Here is a 26,598-nt window from a genome sequence, read left to right on the forward strand (position 1 = left end):
CTGTGTGTCCATTTTTAATATTGTATTGATGATCCACTTCAGTGTATTGTAATAGAAACTGTCGGGGATGGAATTATTATTTCGCTTTGTCAGCATAGTGTGGTTATTACGTCGAGATTATTGTAGTAAAACCTACACTGGAGATATTATTAATACTCTCTACTAGTCTAATCCACTTTACTGAATAGTTATTGCAATTTTAGTAGTAGTAGTAGAAATAGTAGTAGTACTAGTAATAATACTAATACTAATAATACTACTACTAATAATAACGATAATAATACTAATAGTAATAAGTACTAGTAGTAGTGGTTGTTCTTGCTGTAATAACAATAATAATAATAGTAATAACAATAAGTAGCAGTAGTGGTTGTTCCTGCTATAATAATAATAATAATAATAACAATAATAATAATAGCAATATTATTATTATTATTATTATTATTATTATTATCTACTCATTTTAGTTGCCTTTGGGAATATCGTTAAAAGCCCTGATTATTGTCAATGTCAAGGACACGTGAATCTCTCAAACTTTCCCTATAGTAAGTATTGTGTGATCTATTCGGTAATGTGTTCTTTTAAAAATTGTTGATTTTAACCTTATCGTATCTTTTAATGAAAGTTAAGGTGGAAAATGCAAATCCACTCGCATTATTCTCAAATTGTACACACAGAAGCTTTAACCGGTGCACACAATCGTAGATTTAACCTCATCGATTATCTCAAGCTGAGCGAATTATATTCGTGTATTGTTTTCAATGTGGACTAGGGAGATTTTACATGTCCATGCAAATAAACTGAGACTTCTTTAATAAGGGCCTTTGCTTTCTCTGCACACACACACACACACACACACACACACACACACTGGTCATATAATTTGGTCCCGGTGGTGGCATTCTAACAATAATGAAAGTTCTTCCCAGTGAATACCACCACTACGATGTTTTAGTGGGGTTTTTTTTTGCAGTATAAGCATTTTCAACTGTATTTAACTCCTATCCTTTCTGTAGAGTAAAGCATCAGATGTTGATTCCTAAAACATACTTAAAATACCTTCAGTAGAAAGAATATAAATTGCAAGATTTTCACAATCTGGCATTGATATATCATCTTAACGTTTCAAATCTATATTTTCATTGTAGAAGATTTTTCAGTCTTCCAGACCTGCTTGAATGATGGAAGCAGTGACAGTGCCTATTATCAAAGTAGGTGAAACAATATCCTACTTGTTTCTGTTTGTTAATATTTACATGATTACGTTCTCAAGTGAGACGGTTGAAACTATATTCAATTTCCGTATATATGACCTCTCCCCGACCCACTATATATAATACAAATATTACATTCAAATGCATATAATACTCCAATGAAATGTTAAAACTGATTCTTTTGCTTTTGATATATATATATATATATATATATATATATATATATATATATATATATATATATATATATACCAATACTATTGGTAAATCAAATTGTGATCTGCCAATGGCGCAATAATACGCATATATAAACATTCTCGCAACTGTGTGCTATTGATTCTATATCAATGATGCATTTCCACACATTAATCATCAGTGAAAAATGAAAATAACGATAAAATGTGTTAATAATCCCCGTTTTCTAAATGAATTGAATATGGTACACAACTTCATTGCAATCGTATCTGCTTTCTGCTTTCTGTTCCCCCCTCCGTTCTCATGCATAACGGAAAAAGCTACATATCAATCTGGAGTGAGAGAGAAAAATAATTTGTAGTGGATCAAAGCCTTGAAATTGAACTTACACCAAGTAACCTTCAAAAATATGGTTCGTAATATGTGTGCATTTTCTTGGGATCTATCAACAGCGTTTATCAATGCTACAAAGTTACTTACTCTGTCGACATGATACAGTAAATTTCTCGGTTACGTGGTACACATACTGTGATGTATTTAATGTTTTGTTGTTGTTGTTGTTGTTTTAGTTTCTTAAACTTATTATAATGTTCTAAAAAAGTATTAATTAAATATGAAAAGGCCGCCTCTCTCTCTCTCTCTCTCTCTCTCTCTCTCTCTCTCTCTCTCTCTCTCTCTCTCTCTCTCTCTCTCTCTCTGGACCGTCGTAGCAACATACGGGCGAAAATCTATGCAAAGAAGTAGTTAATGGGGATCTTATAGGGTCTATGGGATTTATCATTACAAACACCCTTGGGAACATATAGGGTCTATGTAAATTTAACATGGAGAAAAATCGTGGGAACATATAGGGTCTATGGGAATTAACATGGCCAAAAACCCTGGGACAATATAGGGTCTATGTAAATTTAACATGGACATAAACCCTTGGGACTGTATAGGGTCTATGTAAAATTGAAACAGGGAGGGTCTCTATTTTTTTTTAAAAAAATAAAATAAAAAAAGGGGTAGGCAATTCAAAGACTATCTCTTTTCGAGAAATATGGCTGGCCCTGAAAAGGGCCTTTGGGTTTTCTTCTTCTTCTTCTTCTAATTTCTTCTTTTCCTCCACCAAGTTCTTATTTTATCTCCTACACTCTTCTTCTCTTTCTTTTTTTTCTTCTCCTCCTCTTCTTTCTTCTTCTCTTCCTCCTCTTCTTTCTTCCTCTTTTCATTTTCTTCTTCTTTTTCAATCTTTTCGTTCCATTTTCTTATTCTTATTCTTTCCTCTTCATCCTCCTTCTCCTCCTTGATCTCTTTCATGACACCACTAATCTTGTCCTTTGCTTTCCTTAAGTTATTAATTTCCATCTTCACACGATGGGGACTATAGGAATAATGGTCTTCAACCAGTCTTAATAGCATCTGTTCCATTATTCCTAAGTTGTCTAAAACGTCTTGCAAGGTTTGAATTTTGTCGATTTGGTTTGACGCCATCTTCTTTTTATTCTTTGCAGAATGGTTTGAACAAAGAACACTGTGAGTTCTTATAGTGAAAGCGCGGACGTGAAGGAAAACATCCCCCTAAAAAACATAAAATTGATCTTACCTAGATCATGACCCAACAACGCGCGGACGTGAAGGAAAACATCCCCACTTTTCTCATTTCATATAATATAAACCTCAACTATACTCTCCACATACGCTAAGAATCAATAAATAAACCCATAATCTACTATTCACACAAACTTACTTCATCATTTACAAACACAAACACACAATCACATACACTCCCACTATTAATAAAGAGTTAGTGTTTATTTTCACACTACTCTACCTACACACACACTGGCAAATCGATCGTTATTTCTTTTCTAGAGTATTGGGGTAGCCCTGAAAAGGGCTGTTTTGTTTGGAACTTCATGGACACCTGGTTAATGGTGGCACCTTCCAGGCCTGGCGCCACATACGCATCTTATCCCCCAGTTACTTTTTACCTTTTGGGGGGAGAGAGCAGAGGCAGGATATGTCGCTTCAGAATCCCAATTTTCGCTCTCTGGGATTTTGAAATTTTTTCTTCTCTCCTTTTCCTCCTCCTCTTCTTTGTTTCTTCTTTCCTCTTTATATCTTCTTTCTTCTTCTTCTTCTTTATATCTTCTCTCCTCCTCTTCTTTGTTTCTTCTTTCCTCCTCTCTTATCCTTCCCTCCTCGACAATGGCTTCCGCGGCCAGTTCATTTAATATGCGCCTGGCATATTCCAGATGCACATGAAGCTCCAACAGTTTCTCAAGTCTCGTGTTCATTTTTTGGTGTTGATCAATCAACAAGGGTAACTGGACTGCCGAACGAGTTTCAATTTATACTGAAAGCGCGGACGTGATGGAAAACATCCCCCTAATAACATAAAATTCATCTTACCTAGATCATGACCAAAAAAACAACAACGCGCGGACCTAAAAGAAACACTCACTCACTTTTTATGCTACCCATCACTATTTTAAAAAATTTTTATAAATCACTTCAATAGACTATCCACATACGCAAAGCAATTCAATCTAACTCCAAATATACACCTCAAACACTAAGAAAAGATATCATTTTAATCTACTATCCACACCAACTTACTTGAGCTCTTACAAACACAAACACACCAACACATACACTTTCACTATCAATAAAGAGTTAGTGTTTATTTTCACACTACTCTACCTACACACACACACACTGGCAAATCGATCGTTACTTCTTTTCTAGAATATTGGGGTAGCCCTGAAAAGGGCTGTTTTTTTGTTTGCTATGGCATTCTTTTTTAGTTTCTAAGAATGCGATGTCCTCTGAGGATAGACTTTCTGGCGATAGGTCTGCTTCTTCGGAAAGAGAAGAAGAACTCTTTGGTGTCGATACGGCAATCGACAAAGCCTCTGTCAGGTTCAGGTTGCTGCCGCTGTTGTTGTTGTTGCTGCTGTTGTTGTTGTTTTTGAAGTCTGTACTTCTCTGTCCATTCTTCTTTCTCCCTGTTCACTTCTTCTCTGAAGAGCTCTTCTATCAGGTCTTCAGTGATTTTTAACATTCTCACATTCTCTATTTCTTCTGGCTTCGGTATCAGACTGTGTCTGACCCTATGCAAATTCACGTAGGCTTCGTTGAGCTTAGCTAGTTTGGAGCACATCTTCGTAGGAGGATGAGTCGACAATGGATGGTTAGACTGGAAACAACCCCGGTTCTTAAAGTGAAAGCGCGGACGTGAAGGAAAACATCCCCCACACGGTTTTCGATTCGCAACGTTCAGTGATTGTCATGAGAGGGATAGTAAGAAATGAAAGAGCATCAATTCAACATTCTTATAGCTAAACAAAAGACAAAAGCATTTTTTCAAAACACAACATTTTTTATTCAAAAATCACTTAACACTAAACAACAACTCTAACATTTTTTAACAATAATCCAACACTATAACATCAAACAATTTTTTTCAAATCACTAACATTTTTTTCTTCAATTACAATCTACTTTAAACAAGGCTGACAACGTTGTGAATGAAATTGTGATTTCCACTGTTGGAAATCATTAGGCCATTGATGGACACTACGTTTCCTAGCTTGAGACAAAAGATAAGCATAATGGTCACAAAACCATCGATCTACTTTCACATCGTTTCTAGCAGAAGAACGAGGATCGAAATGAGTCACTAAATGTTCTAAGGAATAGCCCAGGCTGCGATGATGCAGAAAATACACACAGTACTGTCCACACACCAAGGAATCTGTGCCTTGTAATTTCACGTTATTGAATCGGGTGGTTTGAGCATTTCTTCTCATAAAGTCAATGATATCGTCTTCCAAAGGGGGCAATCCGTACGAATCGAAATATTCCACACATCCTTCTTGAGGAAAGTAGACGGCTACCCAGTGGGTTCCTGGGAGATGACTGTCGTCCGTGTTGATCACGTAAGCTTGATGGTCTTTAGGTTTGCGATGAGGGAGTTCATCTTTAGCACAGACGACAGGATTCCAAGAAGCCGTATACGAACTGTGGTTCAAAAGGTAATAAAGTTCCCAGGTATCCATTGATTTGTGTTTGTTTTCTTCTTCACAGGTAATAATAAGTCGTCAATTCGATCCTGACTTTTTGCTTGAAAATGTCTGACGAATAAACGGTTATTCGTTCTGTTTCCTCACTCTGATTCAGGAGAGCTTCGATACGATGGATCTCTTGAGTGGTTAATGGTGGACAAGAATGTTCACGCAAGTCTTTATACCACTGGTGCAACACGTCTTTGTTCGAGATGAGACTCCAAGCTTCGTCCAGATACTCGTCCAATTTTTCTTCTTGACTCAACATCAGGCATTTATCGTGTTGAATTTGACTGGGATGATCGTTTTGACATCCATAGCAATTTTTCTTGATCAATTCCGTCATTTTGTCGACCAAGTGTTTGGCAAAACAGGAGACTAAATGGGCTTCTTGTTCTGGCCATCTCGATTTCATCATGATCACTTCTTCTTCTTCCACAGTCTCCTCACATTTCATGTCCCAAGTTTCTTCACTAGGTAAAGAGGGATAACAGTCTTCCATGACTTCTAATAATCTAGAATGACTTCTCTCAAACTGTTGATTTCTATGGTATTATCGAATTCTGCATACAGGATGACGTTCACTGTTGCTGGTAGTTTATCTGCAAACTGAAGTTCCACACGAATCTGGCCAGATTTTATAGGGTGGAAATGTCCCTCGTCGCTGCCTTGGTCTGGAGTGAAATCGAAAGCCCACAAAGCATAGCCTCCTGCATATTCGTTGTACTCAATGCCGTGACTGGTGTTGGTTCCTAACTGGCCGGTAGCTTCGTACAGGGACAAGTACGATCTCAAGTAATTCATTTTTGTGGGATCAAAGTTAGGTTCGAAAGGTCGGGTACACAAGGTCTTGCCATCACGACTGACTTCGATTTTCTTTACGTTGAAGTGTTGAAAGTTGAAAGGATTTTGAGCGAAGGCTCCGTTGAAGGCTGAATTCGAGACCATACCAATGATTAAACGTTTGGGTAACTGTCCTTGGAACAGATGATCTTCGGTCATGGAATGCTGTCCAGCAGGAATGGTGAAGGTTTTCACTTCTACGCGTCGTATGGGATACTTGGCGGTCGTTCTGCTCAACGTTTGACTGATGTCGTTACCCACTTTGGGTAACACTTCCACGCGTCGTACGTAGAGTTTGGCCTCTAAAATTGTGCTTTTAGGATTGCCAGACTTAGTAGCATCACCATCAGCCAACAAATGGAAAGCGGCACTGCTACGATTCAGTCTCAAGCGAAGATTGACCCCGTTTAGCAAATATTTCTCTTGCAACCACATGTCCAAATGCAAACGATCCATCAGTTCTAAACTCTTTTCTTTTAGGATTTTGCTTCGTCTTGCCTCAAAGCCGTCATTGTCAGTTGCGTCAAACTTGCCCGCTTCGTCATCTACCCACAGCACACAGGCATTGAGATGACTTGTCTTGGCATCTGTTCCGTACGTCAAGAGATTTTCCAGGTAGGCACGGTAAGGGTAAGTATCCATGCTGCTGCTGACCAGTTTGTTGTTCAAGTACAAGTCCACTGAGCTGAACAAGGAATGCATGAAATTGTTGACGGGAGCTATATTCTCAGTGTCTGTTACTTCACCATTATCCTTATCTAGAACTTTGACTTTCAAGTACAAGTAACTGCTATTCAGATCGATGTAATCTTCGGGCTGTCCCTTGATTTCAAACTCGATGGGAGCGGAATCGGTCAGTGAGGAGACGGGATGAAATTCCACCCACTGGGATTCTTGCATGGTCATCATGGTAGGGGGCATGGCAAACAGATCCAGTTCCGTCTTGGAACAAGCGCAAGACTCTCGGTGCATCATTTTGTTCTGTTCTTTCTCAATAATCGAAAACGTCTAAGTCTCGAACGGTTCTTCTTTTCTTGGCTTTTCTCGCTTGAAGTCTGGTGAAAGGGTGTTTTCTTCTTCGTCGTCTCTTTCTACCTTGTCCTTGCTGAATGCCTGACTCGGTAGCGTGCAGGGCATTTATAGGTGTGTCTCGTCGGCCTAAAATGTCTTTGCCCGTTTGCAGCAAGACATTTTTGCCTGCCCTCATGAAGGCTTCTTTAGGGTTTTGTTTGTCGATGATGACATTTTGGAGAAATTCTTTGCCTTGCGTCAGTGCCGCATCTTTCAAGGCGTGCAATCCGCGTGTCACCATCGGTTTCAACACTGGGGCCACCGAACGAAAGGCCGATTTTAACATGTCTCCTAAACCGTGTCCTCGCTGTCGAGCCACCCCTTGGTACACTGGATACATGACTTGCTTACGAGTCGTGAGAGAACCGTTTTCGAAAATGGAGTTTCACCGTGACTTTTCCTTTGGTGAATGGAATATTTTGTCCCAAATCTCCTTTTATAGTAATGTTGACCGTGTCCAAATACGACTTGCTGACCGGCAAATAGTGAGGATGGACAAATTCGCGGTGGACGTGGTAAGTGTTTCCACCTTCCTCGTCAGCGTTCGTGGCAGAATCCACTTTGAAAGGAATGACACGCAGTAACGGCACGGAGGTGTGTCCCACCACGTTGTACTCCACCACATCGGAATACACAAAGATCAAATTCAGTCCTTGGTTCAGTTCTACCGGGGTACGAAAATACTGGCCAAAGTCACGTTGTCAGAAATGATGGGTGATTCGCCTTTCTCTTTTTCTACTTTCTTCCTCATCTCCATGTCCCCGCCCAACATGTCAAACAATTCAGGACAAAATACAATGGACACGATTTTAGGCCGCTCAAATTTCATCAAGAAGCGACGAGCTACTTTGTGGTACTCTATGGTGACACTTTTGTTCTTGACAATCTCAAAAGCTTTCCCAAACACGCCATTAAACCTGGAGGCTATGGCGCTGACCAAATGATGGCCACTGAAATAATAGCCTGGGAGAATGGACAAGTGGTAGGTGGTCGTTTTAGTGTTTTGATCATAGTCTTTAATGTCAGATATGGTTCTCTTATCCAACTCCTGTTGCAATTGCTCGTCATGAACTTCCACCTTAAACCAATTTTGCTGGGCAATGACATTGAGGACTTGGGTCGGGTGAATCATTTCTACTAAAGCCACTTCCCAATGGGCTTCGTGATCTAAGGGGATGGCTTGAGGTAATTTGGCCGTGTAACAGCACAACGTGTTGTGGGGAAACACCTCCATGGAACTGTCACTGGGTAAGGTTAAGTAAAATTGGTTTTGGTGACTCATAATTCTAGAGTTCTGTGGCGGTCCGAGGGGTTAGTGGATGTCAGAGGCGTGTCTCCGCCCAAAATGGGGTTCTGGTTGTGGTTGTTGGAGTGGTGACTGGCACTGGCACTGGACAAAACGTTCCCGTTCGAGGAGAATTTCAGGGAGGGATTGGGAAGCAGGTAACCGATGCAACTGCTCAATAAAATGGTCCACAATTGTTTGTCTCCTTGTTGCAAACTCAAATTGGCGATGGCTGCCCCGATGACACAATACACCACGAAGATTTGGCAGAAAAAGACGATTTGCGTTTTAGGCACACGTTCTCCACACCACACCCACAAGGGTTGTTTTTGTAAATCTTGCACAGAAGAACTAGGGGAAGGAGGAGTGGTCGACGTAGCTGCGTCTGCTGCTGTGTGAAAGGGCATGATGGTCACTTCTTCTTTTTATAGTCGATGACTTGCGAAGCGTCGATCCAAGAATCGAAACTGGGTGGATATCCTTTCCAACGTACTTTGACTTCTTTGACACGTCGTTTGCCCACTTTACGGGTTCTGCGTTCGAGAATGCTTTCGATGTCGTACACGTCGTCTTCTTTTTTGGTGACACGTTGTAACTCGGGCAAATAAAACGTTCCTTTGAGTACTTCTCCGTTCATGTCTTCCAATTTATAGACGGCAGGATGACGGCCATGTACTCGTCCAGTGACGCGAAACAGTTCGGTCGTCCAGTTAGGTAAGTAACCTTTGTCGAAAGTGCGTTTGGTTTTGCCAATGCGCACCCAATCTCCTACGGTCAACTCTCCACTTTTCTTGGGGACAGCCCTCGTCGGGGACGTACCGAACAGACGCTCAAACACCAGCACTTCGTTGTCGGGAGTCACGTCTTGCGGGGCACGTCCGATGCTTCGATGGTAAGATTGGTTGTACGCTTGCACCAGGTGCGGTAAGATGTCGATGTACTTCAGAGTGTGGTGATGCGTAAAATATTTCCACATACGTTCTTTCAAAGTGCGTTGAAAACGTTCCACGATGCTGGCTTTGGTTTCGGGATTCTCGGTGGTAAAAAAATGAATGTCACGTTTCTTTAATTCTTTTTGGAAAGCTTGGTTCAGAAATTCGGTGCCTTTGTCCGTTTGCCATCGAAGAGGGTGACGGCCACTTTGTTTCAACACTCGTTGCAGGGCTCGCACTAACTCGCTGCTGGATTTGGAAGTCAAGGGCACGACCCAGGCAAATTTGGAAAAGACGTCGATGACACAAAACAGATATTTGTAGCCACGATTGTAGCTGGCCAAATGAGAGACATCGGCTAAATCGGCTTGCCATTGATGATCGATGCCTTCCACTCGGGTGCGACTTCTGGCAAACTTGCGTCGAATGGGTTTGTGCAAAGTGTAGGTAGCTTGTTCTTGTAACCATCGTTGCACTTGAGGTAAACGGAGACTTTTCAGTCGCGTTTTGGCAGCACGATACAATTTTTGAACTCCTGCGTAACCTGCAGGATGCGAGGGATCGTAGTAAATGCTAGCTAAGACTTTTTCCATTTTTTTGTGTTGATTGGTGTCTTAATAAGGCACCCACTCTTGGAAGAGGCTACTCTTTTTCTCTTGGGGTATTTTCTTGGATTGCAAGGCTTTGCGTGTGCGACCAGCAATAGGTGTCGAAGAGGAGGAGGATGTCTGAGCAGGGGATATCGGTTCTTGTTTCACTTCTGTCTTCACTTCTGTCTTCACTTTCTTTTTCTCTTGTGAGGAAGAAGGGGTGGCCATCATCTTTTTAATCCATCCAATTCTGGAGGTAGGTGGTGTTGTTAACTTGCGTACTTTTTCTGGTGGAGTTTGAAACCCTTCTTCTTCTTCTTCTTTTCCTTTTTCTGTCTTGACCACTGGTACCGGTACTGGTACTGATACTGGTGATGGTGCTGGACTTTTCATCAAGGTCTTAAAATCTTTCAAAGTGGGTAGAGCTGTTTCGTCTAAAGCTTTCTGGTGAAAGAGTTGCAGTCGTTGCAAGAGTTGACCGTACTTTTGCGATTTTTCTGTTTCGGACAAATCTTGGCGATCCATCAAGGATTGCAATTCGTGTTGTAACTGGGACATCTCGCTCAAATTGGGATTGGGAGGTAAATGCGGGGTGCGTTGTTCTTGCCACCGATGGTATTCCATCCATCGTTTGTAAGGCACTAAAGCTAGTTTTCGTCCTTCCATGGGGTTGTCAGGGGTCGATTCTGAGATCTTGGAACTTCCAAGGCCTTTTTATCTTGCTCCCACCAGTCCTCCCAACATGGTTCCCAAGACTCCTTTCAGTATGGGGCCTAACAAGAGAGGTAAAATGCCTCCACGTTGGACCAACATCTTCTTTTTTTGACGAATGGGAATTTTCTTTTGAACCATTTGGCGAAGAACGTGACGATGTTTGCCTAAGCATTGTTTCTGGTGTTTGGACAAAGGAATTGTGCCTTTCAAAACGTTCAAACAACATTCGCACACGGTATCGATGACCTCTTTGGAAGCCGTTTGAATGAGTTTTTTTCGTAGGGGTGGAGAAGCTTTGGACAGGACAGATAACAGGTCCCCATGTTTCGCTAAACGTGGTGGCAGTCCTTTCCTTTTCTTTCCTTGGGGTTTTCTGGAGGGTGACATTTTTTGCTTGTGGGTTCCGGGACATTCACCGAACAGACACTAACGTCGATGACTTAACGCACGCCCTTTTATCTTTTTTTGGGACTATCGCTTTGTCATAAAGGTGACAATGTTTTTCCCAAAATCACCAAGGAATCCTCCCCTTTGTTGACGCCTCTTTTTCTTGGAACGACTGTGTCTTTTCTTAGGGTAATGTCGATGCTTGGCTAAGCGCTTTGTCGGATGACGCGTCTGCCTTTGTCTCTTTCTTTTGTGGCTTCTTGGAGGTGACATCTTTTTTACAAGTTCACTGATACCCCGACTTGGTCACAGGCTCTTTTTATACTGGAACGCGTCGCCACTGATTGTCTTTACGTTTTATCAGTTTGAGGACAGGCATGACACGTCGTGCAGGGGTACGCAACGGACTAAATCGAGCCAGTTCTTGCTTGGACAAATCCAGTAAACTTTGTAACATGCCCGATCTTTCTTGGACTTTGATTTTGGGAGAAGGTACTTTGTGAGCAGCAGCCACTGCCACTAAATTGGGGGGTCCTGCCACTGGGGAAGTTCTTTTGGGGGTCATCAACGGAGATGTTCTTGGTGTGATCAACGTCTCCAAGTACTCTTCAGTTCTGGGTGTCATCAACGGAGAAGTGGATGAACGTGAGGATGCCGGAGATGCAGTCACTGCCGTGGCAGGTCGTGGTTTGCGAGTGTAAGGTTGCGTCCTGGCCGAAGTGCCTCTCTTGCGACTAGTTTTCTTCTGTGGACTTTTCTTTTTCTGGGGACTTTTTCTCTGTTTCTTTTTCTGGGGGCTTCTTTTCTTTTTCCGGGGTGGTGGTGTCTGGTAAGAGGAGGGTCCTGCCACTGGAGAAGTTATTCTTCTTGGGGACCTGGTCTTTTTCTTTTTCTTCTTGGGGCTTCGTTGGACTTTTGTCTTGGGGATAACTTTGGGGGCATTAGGATCCCATCTTAAGAGTGAGCGAATGATGACCCCTCCTAGAGTACCGCTCCCTCCAGGTTTCAAAATGATTTGTTTTTTGGTTTGAGTGTCAATGCGGGGATCGGCCAGTTGGACCAAAGCGACTTTGTTTCGATCGAAAAAGCGTTGGGTTTGATGAGGAATCTGAATGATTCCTTGGAGTAATTGACGTGACGTCACCGTGAACCATCGTAAGACTTCTTTGAGACTAGCTTCTAAGACACGGGCTCGTGTTTGTGGATCTTTTTCTCGACTGATGCCATACAAGGCACGAATCAATTTGACGGGAAGATGCGACTGAAGGGACGTCATGTTCACACTGTGTGAGACAGACGAAAAAGGGTCTGAGGTTTTTATAGATTTTTTGATGGGGAGTGAAATGAAGTCGAGGACGGAGACGTGTACAGGACAGGCCCTCCGTCTTGGCACCAGTGGTGAAACAAGTGGGTACGAAATCGCAAATCCTCGGGGGTCGTAGGTTTCAAATCGACGAGTAAATAGGCGTGTGGCGTTTGAGTGGCATCGTCGTACGCCTGAGTCAGCCAAGGCGTTCCTAACTGTTTGGCTAAGACTTGCACTTGCGATTTATCTCGAGGGCTTTTAAACAAGACCACGTAATGCGCATTGAGACTGATGGTGCGATGGGCTTTACTTTGTTGAAACAAATTTTGGGTGATGTAAATGACACTGGCATTACGGTGATGCCCTTTGCGCGTGAACCACAATTTAATTTCTTCTTCGTCTTCTCCTAACATGTCGTCGAAAATGACCAAATGGGTTTGACGGGAGTCCGAGACGATGCCGTCGTCTTCTTTAGGAATGCCTTCCACAAACACGATGGAATCGCCTTGACTTTCTCGCAAGAGGCTGTACGCCGATTGCCACTCTTTGTAACACCACACGATCCGTTGAGGGGGTCGATCGATCAAATGATGTTTATGTTCGATCAAACGTTTGACGAATTCGGTTTTGCCTGAACCGCTAGGTCCAGCAATGAGCATGTTAAAGGGATGGCGAAGATACAAAGCCTCCCAACTGGCACGATCTAAGTGTTCGTCGATGACTTTGACAGTAGAGGAAGAGGGAGCAGAGACAGCAGAGGTAGCCATGTGTGTGAGAAATGTCACTTGTGACACGAAAAGAAACAAGACAAGAGTTTATATACTTTTTCAGAACACGTTTATTGAATGTTTTTTTTCAAACATGAATACGAAAGACAAAAATACATAAAAGCCAAAGGCTTAAGTACAAGGATAAAAGGCACATGATAACGATGAACGTGGAATAAACACAAGTGTCTGTACAACAATCACATCTTTTGGGTAATGTTCTAACCAGTTCAACAGGGGGTAAGGTCACACAAGTGTCCTCCCGAAAGGGTCTTTCAGGTCTGTCCACGACAGTCCTGTCCTGGGTGACGGGTTCTTCTGGCACCGTCACTAACACGGGTTGAAAAGTAACTTTTTTCCTTGAACAATTCTCGTGCATACTGGGCCACTTCTTGGGTCCAAGCCTCAAAATCCCATTCTTTCCAGGCACGGACATCTGTCCAATGGGGATGTAAGTCACAAGCTACACACACATCGTCATACACGTCTTGGGTAGCTAAAAGTTGACGAATCTTTTTTTCCCGTAGAGGTCGAGAAGTATCCAGATGAAAACGCAAGGCTTTGAGCAAAAGGAGTTTTTCGTGACCATTTAAGGCCATGGAGGTGGTAAGTACTGATCGTAAAGAGTCCACAAAGAATTGGCTGGTAAACGAAATCCCAAAAAACAAGTCACTAAGACACACACCACTTGTCGTCCCAAATTGAATGGATACAGTTCTTGTAATAATCGATGGTAATGATCCACGGTTTGAATATGGTCATTGAGTTCCTTCCACGGAATCTGTTGGATGACATGTGACATAAGTCGTGGCATGGCAGCCTGTTTTTATAGTCTCTTTGTTTCGGAAACAATACACGTACTTTCTAGCCAGAGATCTTCGTTCTCCAGTAGGGAATCTAAATCTTGCATACTGTAACCGAAACTTCAGAGTTCGTTTAGAAGTTTCCTCTTCCTCTAAGTAGATTCCACGTAAAATATGTTGATAATCCTTTAACTTGTCTTCCTCAATGTATTGCTGTAGGTGAATCTCGAAGTAACCAAAATCATGAACATTTCGATCATTCACTAACTCAAAGTGTTGAACAAGGTCTGACCACTGAAAGAATTTCTGACGAATCAGTTCTCTTATACCATTCAGGTACCAGTGGTTAAAGATCTGGTGACGTAACGGATGCAATTGTTCTTTACGTTTGACTTGTATTTTCACCAGCTCTCGGTAAATGCGTTCTCTCAACTCCACAGGCAAGCCCAAAATGTACTCTTGTAAAGTATCCATAAGTATATACACTGTTTTTGGAATCGTTGGGTGGTAGCCAATAGCCTCGTTTAACTTTGTGCCTAATGTAATATCCACTCATAATCAGTCTTCTTGTACTTTGGAACAGAGCATAATTTAAAAACGGATGAATCACTTTGAGTTTACGTTTCACTTGTATTTTGACCAGCTCTCGGTAAATGCGTTCTCTCAACTCCACAGGCAAAGCACGAATGTTCTCTTGTAAAGTATCCATGAATAGGTCATACTAAATCCTCTTTGGTCTGACACAAGAAATGTACTCTTTGCACAAACATGGTTTCACTTCAGTGTCGAATTTAAATCGTTGAGTCACTAATCTACACATTACAATTCGTTCAGAAGTTTCCTCTTTCACCAAGTTGACATTGTGTTCAAGATGTTGGTAATTCGTTAACTCTTCCTCTGGAATTCGATGCAGTACGTTTACAATGATGTAGGTAGAATCGTCCATACCAAACCAATCCTTTTTAAAACTAGAGGATCGTTCATCAATGTCTGTCCGATGGAACACTTTCAATTGAATCAATCCTTGTATAGCCTTCAGGTACCAGTGGTTCAAACACCGGTGACGTAACGGATGCAATTGTTCTTTACGTTTCACTTGTATTTTGACCAGCTCTCGGTAAATGCGTTCTCTCAACTCCACAGGCAAAGCACGAATGTTCTCTTGTAAAGTATCCATGAACAGATTATTATGGTAAGAAGTTACTTCAATGTCTCGGTCCCACTAAAGGTAAGTAATGACAATTCGGTGACCATCGAGCATGTTCTACGTAGGCCGAATCTTGCGGTTCCCAGTGGTGAAGTGACACACTGCAACTGAAGCACTTGACTTTATCTCCTTCGCCCAAGTAAAAAAATCCGGCTCTGGCTAATTCTTCGGGGGTCGGTCCTCCCAGATACTTAGGCCATTTTCCTTTGAACGATTGAAGACGATCTTCAAAGTCGCAGTATTCCGACAAACGCACAGGAAACGAATATTCGTTTTTCACAGGTTCGTTTCGATGAGGGTTGAGTGAAATGGGCAGGAGTTTGCTCAGGGCTGGATGACATCCGTAGGGAGGTAAACGTGAAGGTCGACATTCCCCTTTAAAACGAAACCCGGTAAAATGTCTAAGAGGACGAGCGGCATCGCTTTCGCATCCCTCAGGTTTGACACGCACAGCATCACTTTCCATGATAGGGGTAGTGAGAACAAAGTTCCCATGATGCTTTACGGCATCGCTCAGGTCACAAGGTACAGCATCGTATCCATCGCAAGGCTCACAATCGCACTCGTCTGCAAACTCCGTTACGCAATTACAATGGTAACCACATGGACAATCGCAGTTTCCTTCCGGACATTTTCCGTCGCAATGCCTGGGTCTTATCCATCCAGTATTAGTCACACTAGAGGAAGATACAACTTTTTTACAATCCCCAAACTGGAACGATGTCTCTTTCAAAGTATTCATCTTGTTTGCTCGGTCTTGGTAGTCACAATGAACTATCGATCTTGCCTAGGGTTCCTTTTTATATACAGACCAATACCGACGTGACCGTACGGTAAGGTGAAATGATTGGGAAGTCGAACTCGCTTCTGGTACACGATTTGATAAACTTTTTCCAAAGGTCGACTGACGATGTGGTGAGTGGGTAAACGTACAATCTTGTTAGGTTGGTAAGTGGTCACTTTAAAGTTTCCATCCTCTTCCGATTGCAAGGCTTCTTTCAATACCCCAAAGTTGACCACACGACTGGTACGATGATTCAGAGTCAGTCCTTTCACTTTGCACGTCGTGTGCACTTCTCCTTGTTTGTCCCGGTATTCGTAGCCGTAATTTTTGGGACCGCCACTGACGAAACTTAGAATCTTGTCGTCGGGATGCTCGTCTGTCCAGGCTCCTAAACGGTCTCCTTCGATGTCAGGGTGATGTTGAATCGGGTGATGGATGTAAATGCAACTGTCCGTGTCAAAGTACAGGACGCGTTCTTCTAACAGTTCTAAAGCTTCGTACAATTTTAAGCGAGCATGGGCTGTCACGTAAGCCGCAATGATGACATTTCCAAAGGGGTCGTCTTGTACAAAGTCCAGATCTTCTTCGTAATTGACTAAGATCAAATCCTCGCGAACGACGCCCACGTGTTTCATGAATTTGGTTTTGTCGTGAATCATCTGAAAGTAGCGGGAAGGTTCTGTCAAATATTCCGTCTTGGGTAAACACGGGCGTTGTGCCATTTTACCCCACAAGCAATTTAACATCACTTTGGCAAACGATCGCCTGCCTTCGTTTTTCTCGATGTGGTCTAAAGTGATGCCTTCTTGTTCGTAGTATTTCTCTTTGAATTGTATTTGGTCTTCGGGAGTGTGACACCAGGAAGGATAGCCACTGGCTTCTTGCTTCAGTTTCAAAAAGGCATCCACGTAGTCTGCGAAAATGCCTTTCTGAGTAGGGTCACCCTTGTGGTATTGTTGTGTCTTGGGAAAGTGGCAAATTTCGTACACTTCTAACAGTTGGTATCCCATGTCCATAGCTTTGAACAATTCTACGCTGACCCAGGTTCCCGTCAAGGCCCGTTCTTCCTGGCTGTGATGACAAGGCTGGTCTTGGTTGCACGTTTCGGCACAAGTACGGCACAAAGGAAACATCAGTTTGCCTTGACAATGGTGAGGTAAGACGGGATGGTATAGGTTCGTGGGAGGCAAAACTTTACACTTGATCAAGCCTTCGTATTGTCGAATGTTTTTCAGGTCGATGTGTTCCGTGAACAATTGCGGGTGCCCTACAGGAAAGCGACAATATTTGCACACGTAGGGATACAGCGAACACACGTCCAAGTATTTGATTTCTTCTCCTTTCTCTTCGTCGGTTTGGTACAGCAAACAGGTGGCATTGGTCCTTCCTCCGTACAAACTATCCCTCGGGTTCAGCGGGTCCATGAACTGGTAACTTTCCACGAGGCGTTTAAACTCGGGATCGGTTTTCATACGGTGATCGTACTCGTGTTCCCACATTTCCACCACTTGGTATCCTTGCTGTTCTAACTTTAGGCGTCGCTGACAAGTGTCCTGGTACAAGTCTTCCATGGTTCGTTGTAAAAACTGATTTTTAGTGCCACGGTCAGGGTAACAGACGGGACATCCGTGAAATAAGCAACCGTTAAACTCGTACACGATCTTGGGGTTTTCTAAGTCCCAGCCATCGACCGAATACGTTCCGATGGTCTTTTCGCCCCCTCCGTTGCGGGCATGCTGAATCCACTTGTCTTCCTTATCGCACAAGTAATGTAACCAACGTAGGGCTTTGACCGAGTATTGACGCTTGACATAGTGGGTCGTTTGAGGACTGATGACAGCCACGGTGTTTTCAGGCATGAATCGTTGTCGATACACTAAGGAACACGCTTTGGCAATGGTGCAAGCTTCTTTCAAAGGATCGACCCCTCCGTGTTCCATGAACAGTTCTCGAAATTTTCCACAGCAACGCCGTAAAATGTCCACGTCGGAACGACAATACTTTAACATTTCTTCCTGAAAGTCGAAAGGGTCCGAGGCGTGAGCCTGGTACCAAGCGTAGAAAGCTTCTCGTTGTTCGGTACGCATGTTGTCGGGGTCGTAATAGTGAGCCTCAGGCAAATGGGGTAGAACGGCATGTTGATTGGCTTCCGTATTGAAAAAGTGTGGAAAGTACCCTTTAGCCATTTCTGTCATTCCAAACGTTTTAGGCATTCGACTCAAAGGCATGGCCAAATAGCTCATCGAATCTTTAAACTGTACTTGTCCCACTTGCATGAAAATGATTTTGGCTCCGTTCAAAGTCACTTTAGGACGTTCGGTGCCTTGTTCCGTATAGTACCTCAAAAGAAACTGTCCATCGTATCCGGAGAAATTGTGAGCCATCACCGTGGCATGACGATGACAATCTCCGTAAAGTTCGATGTCCTCTTGGCTCCACGTCTTGTCGATGGGGTCTAAGACCCATTTGGCAAAATCGTCTAGCGTCTTTGGTCCTCGAAAGATTTTTTCACGCCCTCCAGGAATCTTGCTGCAGTGAGGGCAATGACTGAAGATAGGTTCTTGAATACACTTCTCGCACGCTCGATGAGCCACGCAGAAATTAGGAATGTGAATGCCAGTCTCTTGCATGCATTCGAAATCGAAAAAGATGAAATTGCCTTTCTTCTTGTGACCGTCCTCTTTCTCTGGTGGGGGTTGGTATTTTTGCACGTAACATTGGTGTTCCAAGTCCACGATGTGGTGACAAATGTGACATTTCTTTTTTCCTGAACATACGTGTGCCTTGGTACTATTGGTACGTATGCCTTGTCCACACGTAGGGCACAATCTCAGGAGTTGACAAGCACATTTCTGCTGTGAACCTTGCGTTTTCAGATGTTGTTGGTAACAGGTAGGGCTGACAAACGTGCGCAGACAAGTTGAACAAGGCACTGGTTCTTCGCTCAGACAGGGTGAAGAGGCCAAACATCCTGAGCATTTCGATCCACAATGCTTGTGTTGCTCTCGATTATTATAACCATGGTCACATTTCTCACAGTAATAACCGTATCCCAGGAATCCGGTGATACTGGTAATGGTATCGAAATGGTCATCGTGATGATAAACGTGAATGTATTTTCCGTCCTTAAAATCTTGCCCTCGAAACAACAGAGACCCGCGCACTTCTTGAGGGTACACTTTCAAGGTGTATCGTGGAGCTAGGGCATCTTGCAATTTTTGCATCTCAGGAATGCCACAGGGTGTGTCTTTGGACATGCCAGCTTGTCGTAACAGGAGTTCTGCTTCACTTCGTTGTTTGGCTCGGTCCGATTGTCGAATGTTCTCCCAGTCTCTTTTCCATTCTACCGTGTCGTTCTTGTTGGCATAGGTTCGTCCCACCACGATGGCACGGGCTAAACACATCTGGTCATGAGGATTGTGAATTTGGACAAGGCTACGCTTAATGCTGCGAAGGTCGTTCACCAATAACATCTTTTTGGTCATTAGATTGTTGCACGTGTTGAATCTTGTCCATGACTTTGGAAGCGGTCAATTCTGCAGGGGTGCTAAACTCGATCCAAACAGGGGATTTCAAACCGTCGTGTTGTATGGAAAGTCTCAAGCGATCGTCTTCTTTGGGTTGACATTGTCGCTTAAGTGCAGTGAGCAGAGAATCCCACACTCCGGTGATGAACCCTTCTGCTTTCTCTAACGGTACTTCGGACTTGAAATCTTTAAACTTCACCGTGTATTTGTAAGCCGTGGTTCTAAATTTTCTAGAGGAGCGCTTTTCCGTCTCTCGAATGGAATAGTATTTTTCAGGGTTGACTAAGGGTGGTAAACTTGGTTTAGAGGTTTCAAATTCTGGTTCACTCATGTCCTCTTCAAAATCACTGGCATGAATTTGTGCCAAGATTTCAGCCCTGGTTCGAGGCGATAGATCACGTTTCTGCATCTTACTTTCTTCTTTCTTCTCGAATGAATGGGATCGTTTCATCTTGAAAGCAAAAAGTCAAATGACTCAAGTTCAAACACCATAAACTACTTTATAGTCATAGCAGACCAGCGTATATAAAAGGGTGTGTGTCTTGTCCTTTCACTATTCATTTCACTCTCAAGCCGAGCACAACGATGGAAGAGACTAACCAGATGGAACGTTTCGTCAGAGCTTTGCGAGGGGTCATTAGAAAATTCTCTTCAGACCAGCCTACGGACTACTCTCCTTCCTTTCGAGATAAAAGTCAAGATACTTGCTATATCTGTCAGAAGAAAGACATTGGTCTTCAGAGTGTCCAGACCGTCAAAAAACAGGAGCTAAAAAAGACAAAAGTCAAGATACCTGTTATTATTGTAAAGAAAAAGGACATTGGTCTCCAGATTGCCCAAAAAAGAAACAAGAGGAGTCAGAAGAAAAGAAGGATTCTTCAGAAGAAGAGAGGGATTCTTCAGAGGAAGAAAGCAGACAGGTGAAGAAAAAGAAACAGGAGAAGAAAAGAAGAAGGGAAGAAAGTGAGGAGGAAGAAGAGGAAAAGAGTGTGACGGTGAAGAAATTCAAAAAACAGAGAGACTAAACAAGGAGAAAGAAGAAGTCAATGAACTTTTTATTAAAGTGTTGTGTTGTGAATTGTGAATTGGATTGTAAAAAATGGAGAAAAGAATAAATGAATGATATAAGGTAAGAGTCTTTGAGTTATGATTTTAAAATAAGAAGCTACACTCACGCACTCATACACAGACACGTACTATAAGGGTAAAATGGGTGGGTTATTTTTTTTTTGAGTTATTGGCAAATTGAAATTGTATTTCTTTTCGAGATATGTGGGTGGCCCTGAAAAGGGCCTTTTTTCTTTACGATGTAGGGGTGAGTTTAAGCAATCAACTTTAACTGCCTTATGCCTTTGCCACGGCCAAGGCCTACTTCTGGACTGCGTAATGTTGATGATGATGATAATGATTGGGTTGAAATCACTAAGGGTGGTACGGTAGGCTTAGTCACAGGGTTGACGTGTTTAGCTCGGGAAGGTCGTATTCTCTTCGGTCGTGATAAAGAAGTCTGATACATTTGTTTCAGACTTCTTAACTCCGCTAAAATATCCAACAGTACCGTGACCGTTTGATTCTCACCCTCTTGTTTCTTTGCTGCTACTTCTTCTTGCTGTTGTTTTTTTCTTACCTCTTCTTCTTGTTGCTGTTGCTGTAGGAGAAAAGCCTGTTCCGCTTCTTTTTGTCGTTGCATAAATTTCTCCAATTCTTCTTTCTGTCTCTGTCTAAAATTCTCCACTTGCGGTAATGAAGAAGGTAACGAAGGTTCCGGAACAAATTCTTGCGAGGAGAGAAAATCCACAAAATCCCAATTCACCTCTTCTGAAAGTAAGTCCGGGTTCCCTTGGGCGGTCTCCGCTGCTGGTGCACCCCATTGGATCGTTTTCTGAGTTTCCGTCATGTTGAATCACTGTCGCATAGATTGACTGCACACAAGCGCTAGCAGATCTATATTGACTACGTGACGTCACAGACTGCTCTCTTCGGATTGGATGCGGCTGGCTGAATTTTGTAACGCGTGTTCGGATTGGTGAATGAACTCAATCCGTTTCAATCCTACCTGTCCCTATAAATAAGCGCAGTTCAGTGCATTGATTCACCTATTCTCGGAGCCTCAACATGTGGACAGACGTTGAATCTTCAACCCTTGTGTCAACAATGATGTTCAGGACGGACATGCTCATGTATGTCCGATCCAAGTGGACCGTTGTCCACAGGACCAACAGCAACCTGTGGATAAGAAGAGTCTATATAGAGAGACAAGGTTGCCTCAAGAGGACTCTGATGTATGGCCCTGCTGTAAGACGAAGTTTGAGGACAAGAAGATGTCGCAAATGCCCTTTATGTTAAGGGCATATTAACATAAACCAAAGGCCCTTTTCAGGGCCAGCCATATTTCTCGAAAAGAGATAGTCTTTGAATTGCCTACCCCTTTTTTTATTTTATTTTTTTAAAAAAAAATAGAGACCCTCCCTGTTTCAATTTTACATAGACCCTATACAGTCCCAAGGGTTTATGTCCATGTTAAATTTACATAGACCCTATATTGTCCCAGGGTTTTTGGCCATGTTAATTCCCATAGACCCTATATGTTCCCACGATTTTTCTCCATGTTAAATTTACATAGACCCTATATGTTCCCAAGGGTGTTTGTAATGATAAATCCCATAGACCCTATAAGATCCCCATTAACTACTCAAAGACGAACGTAGAGGATTTTCGCTTGTGACATCCAACGATGTCTCTGGACTTATGAATGATGGTAAAAGTTAAGTCAAACCGACCAAAGGATGAGAGAGAGAGAGAGAGAGAGAGAGAGAGAGAGAGAGAGAGAGAGAGCGATAGTTAGTTTTAAAGTCAAACCGACAAAAGAGAGAGAGAGAGAGAGAAGGAGAGAGAAAATGAGAGAGAGAGAGAGAGAGTTTTATGGTCGGTAGTACTATTTTAAAAGCAGAATAATGATTTAGATCAACTGTACATATTGCAAAATATTTTAAGTACCTCTTGTTGGTTCGTCAGTTCGCTTTGTTTCTAATCCACATTAATTTCCATGCGACGGTACGTGAATGGTTTATCGTTCATGTGAATGGCGTAGCTAACCATGTGTTTATAGTGGTCTACTTTCTTCATTAAAACCGTCTTTCATGTTGAAACCGTAAGTGTGTATTCTATTTATTTAATCAATGTGATGAAAAATAGAGACTCAATAAAAACACAAAAAAAACCAATTAACTTATCAATATGCAAAGGTGACTGTGAATAACCACAAAAGGAATAGAAATACATTTTGTAGCGAACACGCTCGGCAGCGATGTGAGGAGTTCATTCACTCGGTTAATACACAGCTACCTGTAGTAAATATGAACTCCGTTCAAAGGGCAAATATCTGTAATTTTATGGGATATAAATGAAACATATGTATAGTATGTACGCTGTATCAATGATATACCACTCGTTGTACAAATTTTTCATTAAAAGGAAACTTGGCAAGCCTCGTTGACTTTCAATGAAAAATTTATACATCTCAAGATATATCATTGATACTGCGTACTTTATATATATATATATATATATATATATATATATATATATATATATATATATATATATATATATATATATATATATATTCACTGCAGGATTTTACCACGAGTATTACAGCGATGAAGATAACCACTGGAGACAGTGCACCCATCATCATAGTAAGAAACCTGTATATCCATCCATGTTTCTTCTTTCTGAGAATTTTTAAATCAGTTGAAGTAAACTGCAACTCCAACGGTTGATGTCATTTCCAGAGCATAGCAAGAATATTGGAATAGTCTCGGTGAAACGTTTGTCATTGCCAATATAATATATTAGCAACGTTTTCGTACATAGACTGCATCTAACCGTCTGTATAATAATATATCCTGATCAAAGATTTGTTATAATGTGAAGCTAATCGTAGGTTGTACTCTAGAATCGCAGAAAGAAAAATAAAATCACATTTCATAATCCTAATCTGTCGAAGCAAAATACATTAAAAACTAAATTGTTTATATATAAAAGTATTTCGAAGAATATTTATCTGAACCTATGTCTAAGAAAATGACCACATTTTGTTTTAAATCTCAGTGTTGTGATCTTTGACAGAATTACACAATATTAAGTCAGCTGGAAACACCGAGCAATATCAAAAGGTTTGTAAATCTGTCCCAAGTTTATATTGTGCAGCATTTGAATTATTGGTACTAATACTTACTGATCTACCATAACAAGTAAGATCCAGGCTTCATAAAAGAAGCTGAAACTGTTGAAATGCGACATAAATGTTCTTTACTTTTTTGAACCCTTTTATCGAAATCATTTTTAATAAATGGAAGATATGATACATATTTAAAATAATATATTTCACTGTATGATCCTGTTCCAAGAAGTCTTAAATTGACTATAGTAAATGTTTTCTTCGCATGCAAACACTGTCAGTATTATGTAGCACTTGTTAATCATATCACAGTAAGGTTAAATGCCCGTCTTACAAAGAGTATAAAAAAATAAAAAAATTGGAATGAGCGAGTATAAAAGAAATTTTGAGCCACAAAATACAAAGAATTATAAAAGGAATTAGGGATGCAAATGCGAGTTTCGATCGCACGACCTAGAAATACAGAAAGACAAATATGGATATGGATATCCATATTTGTCTTTCTGTATATATATATATATATATATATATATATATATATATATATATATATATATATATATATATATATATATAACCAGAGCTGTTTATTATTATCTCCCTAAATACCCTCCTTCACAATTTAATGAACATACTTTTCGTTTCAGGCAATACGATATTTTACAAATTTTTCAATTGCTCAGTCATCGTAACATTATATTAGCTAAAGCTGATATATAAAAACCGTCTTTAAATATCAGGATTGGTGTGGGTTGAGAGACCAGTTGTATTATATCAGGAAAAAAAAATATTCCTTGATCAGACATTTTAGACTGTATGAAGCCTCATTTGTTGCAAGAATGGGTTTTGTGAACATTAAAACGTCCCTAAGAACTCTTTGCATGCAAAAAGCAACCTTTTTAGTGATTTTGATTCTACTCTGTTTGTAAAAGAGAAATGTTAATAGTGAACAATATAATCTCTTGATATATATATATATATATATATATATATATATATATATATAGTGTATGTGTGTGTGACTAGATATATATATATATATATATATATATATATATATATATATATATATATATATATATATAGAGAGAGAGAGAGAGAGAGAGAGAGAGAGAGAGAGAGAGAGAGAGTCTCCGGATATGTTCATATGCCAACAGTCTTTCTTGATAGTCAGCGAGTTTTTGTTTTTCAAAGGCCTGATGAAGCTTGATACGCTGCTGCCTAGGACATGTAATACTTAATAATACTACAGACTACATCCCATAAAGAAGCCCTATGTAAGGACGTGGTGGGCTAAATAGTAATACAGACTACATCCCATGAAGAAACCCTATGTAAGGACGTGGTGGGCTAAATAGTAATACAGACTACATCCCATAAAGAAGCCCTATGTAAGGACGTGGTGGGCTAAATAGTAATACAGACTACATCCCATAAAGAAGCCCTATGTAAGGACGTGGTGGGCTAAATAGTAATATAGACTACATCCCATAAAGAAGCCCTATGTAAGGACGTGGTGGGCTAAATAGTAATACAGACTACATCCCATAAAGAAGCCCTATGTAAGGACGTGGTGGGCTAAATAGTAATACAGACTACATCCCATAAAGAAGCCCTATGTAAGGACGTGGTGGGCTAAATAGTAATATAGACTACATCCCATAAAGAAGCCCTATGTAAGGACGTGGTGGGCTAAATAGTAATATAGACTACATACCATAAAGAAGCCCTATGTAAGGACGTGGTGGGCTAAATAGTAATATAGACTACATCCCATGAAGACGCTACTTTAATTAACGATGACGTCTATATTCAGAAACTCTTTCGGAATCGCTATAACTTTGGCGACAGAAAATCTTTTAAATCTTACCGACTCACTGTGTCATGCTCGTTGGTCCCTGTGAGCTTCTAAGAACAGAATTTAAAAGTCACTTTCATTTCTTACTCATTAAGTGCCCTACAACTGACATGAATAAGACATACCTCCGAGTGCTTTTGTGGCGATCTTGAAAACCTGCTATCTGCTCTGACAAAATAAAATGTTTGCGGTTACAACCATACTTTTTCTACTTGATGACTACGCCTTTCTTTCCGAGATTCTGCATAACAAAAAGCACTCGGAAAATTTGCCTACGCCAGCCGCTAAGTTGGAATCCGTGTGTATGGGTCACCACTTACAAAACAAAAAGAAACAAGGCTGGCTACAAGGAATTTAGAGAGCAGACGTACTTTTTAGCGCTCTATTACTACAGAGACGAAGATTTATTTAGAGATTTGCTGTGAGAAAATAATATCATAGGCAGCTAAAACTTCATACCTTCATTTATTCTAGATTTTCATGGAGGTGCTAAATTCCACTGTAACATTGGCAGGCTAATTAGTGAAACCTCATGGTCTAATACATTAACTAGAAACTGACATGTTTTGCATATACTCGTTTTCTTCCTTATTCAATTTCTGTATACAGTATGGCATCCACTGAGTCAAATTCAAAGCGAACATTGCCAGAGGAACATGGTCACCAACCTTGCATGTAAGTATTTTTTGCAGGTTTGGTTATATATATATATATATATATATATATATATATATATATATATATATATATATATATATATATATATATATATATGCGTGTGTGTTTGTTTACGTTAAGGAAAGATTGAGAAGCATCACTTAGACATTTATAGTTTCAGTTAAGGACTGTACGGCGTATTTTATTTCAACATTACAAATAA

The 26,598-nt window shown here is 41.1% G+C and overlaps 1 protein-coding gene across 2 annotated transcripts in view; it reads left to right on the forward strand.

Moving 5' to 3' along the window:
• The window catches only part of LOC149775835 (uncharacterized), a 56,848-nt gene that overhangs the window by 5,947 nt on the left and 24,303 nt on the right, over positions 1-26,598 (forward strand). For both annotated transcript variants that reach the window (XM_089943139.1, XM_089943140.1), the window contains exons 6-9: positions 468-545; positions 1,149-1,211; positions 23,313-23,375; positions 26,328-26,393. In XM_089943139.1, the coding sequence (XP_089799265.1) occupies positions 468-545; positions 1,149-1,211; positions 23,313-23,375; positions 26,328-26,393 (270 nt within the window). The remainder of the gene's footprint in view (positions 1-467; positions 546-1,148; positions 1,212-23,312; positions 23,376-26,327; positions 26,394-26,598) is intronic.

The sequence above is a fragment of the Sinohyriopsis cumingii genome, chromosome 19 (assembly GCF_028554795.1).
Source record: "Sinohyriopsis cumingii isolate HCF-2022 chromosome 19, ASM2855479v2, whole genome shotgun sequence".
NCBI classification, from domain to species: Eukaryota; Metazoa; Mollusca; class Bivalvia; order Unionida; family Unionidae; genus Sinohyriopsis; species Sinohyriopsis cumingii.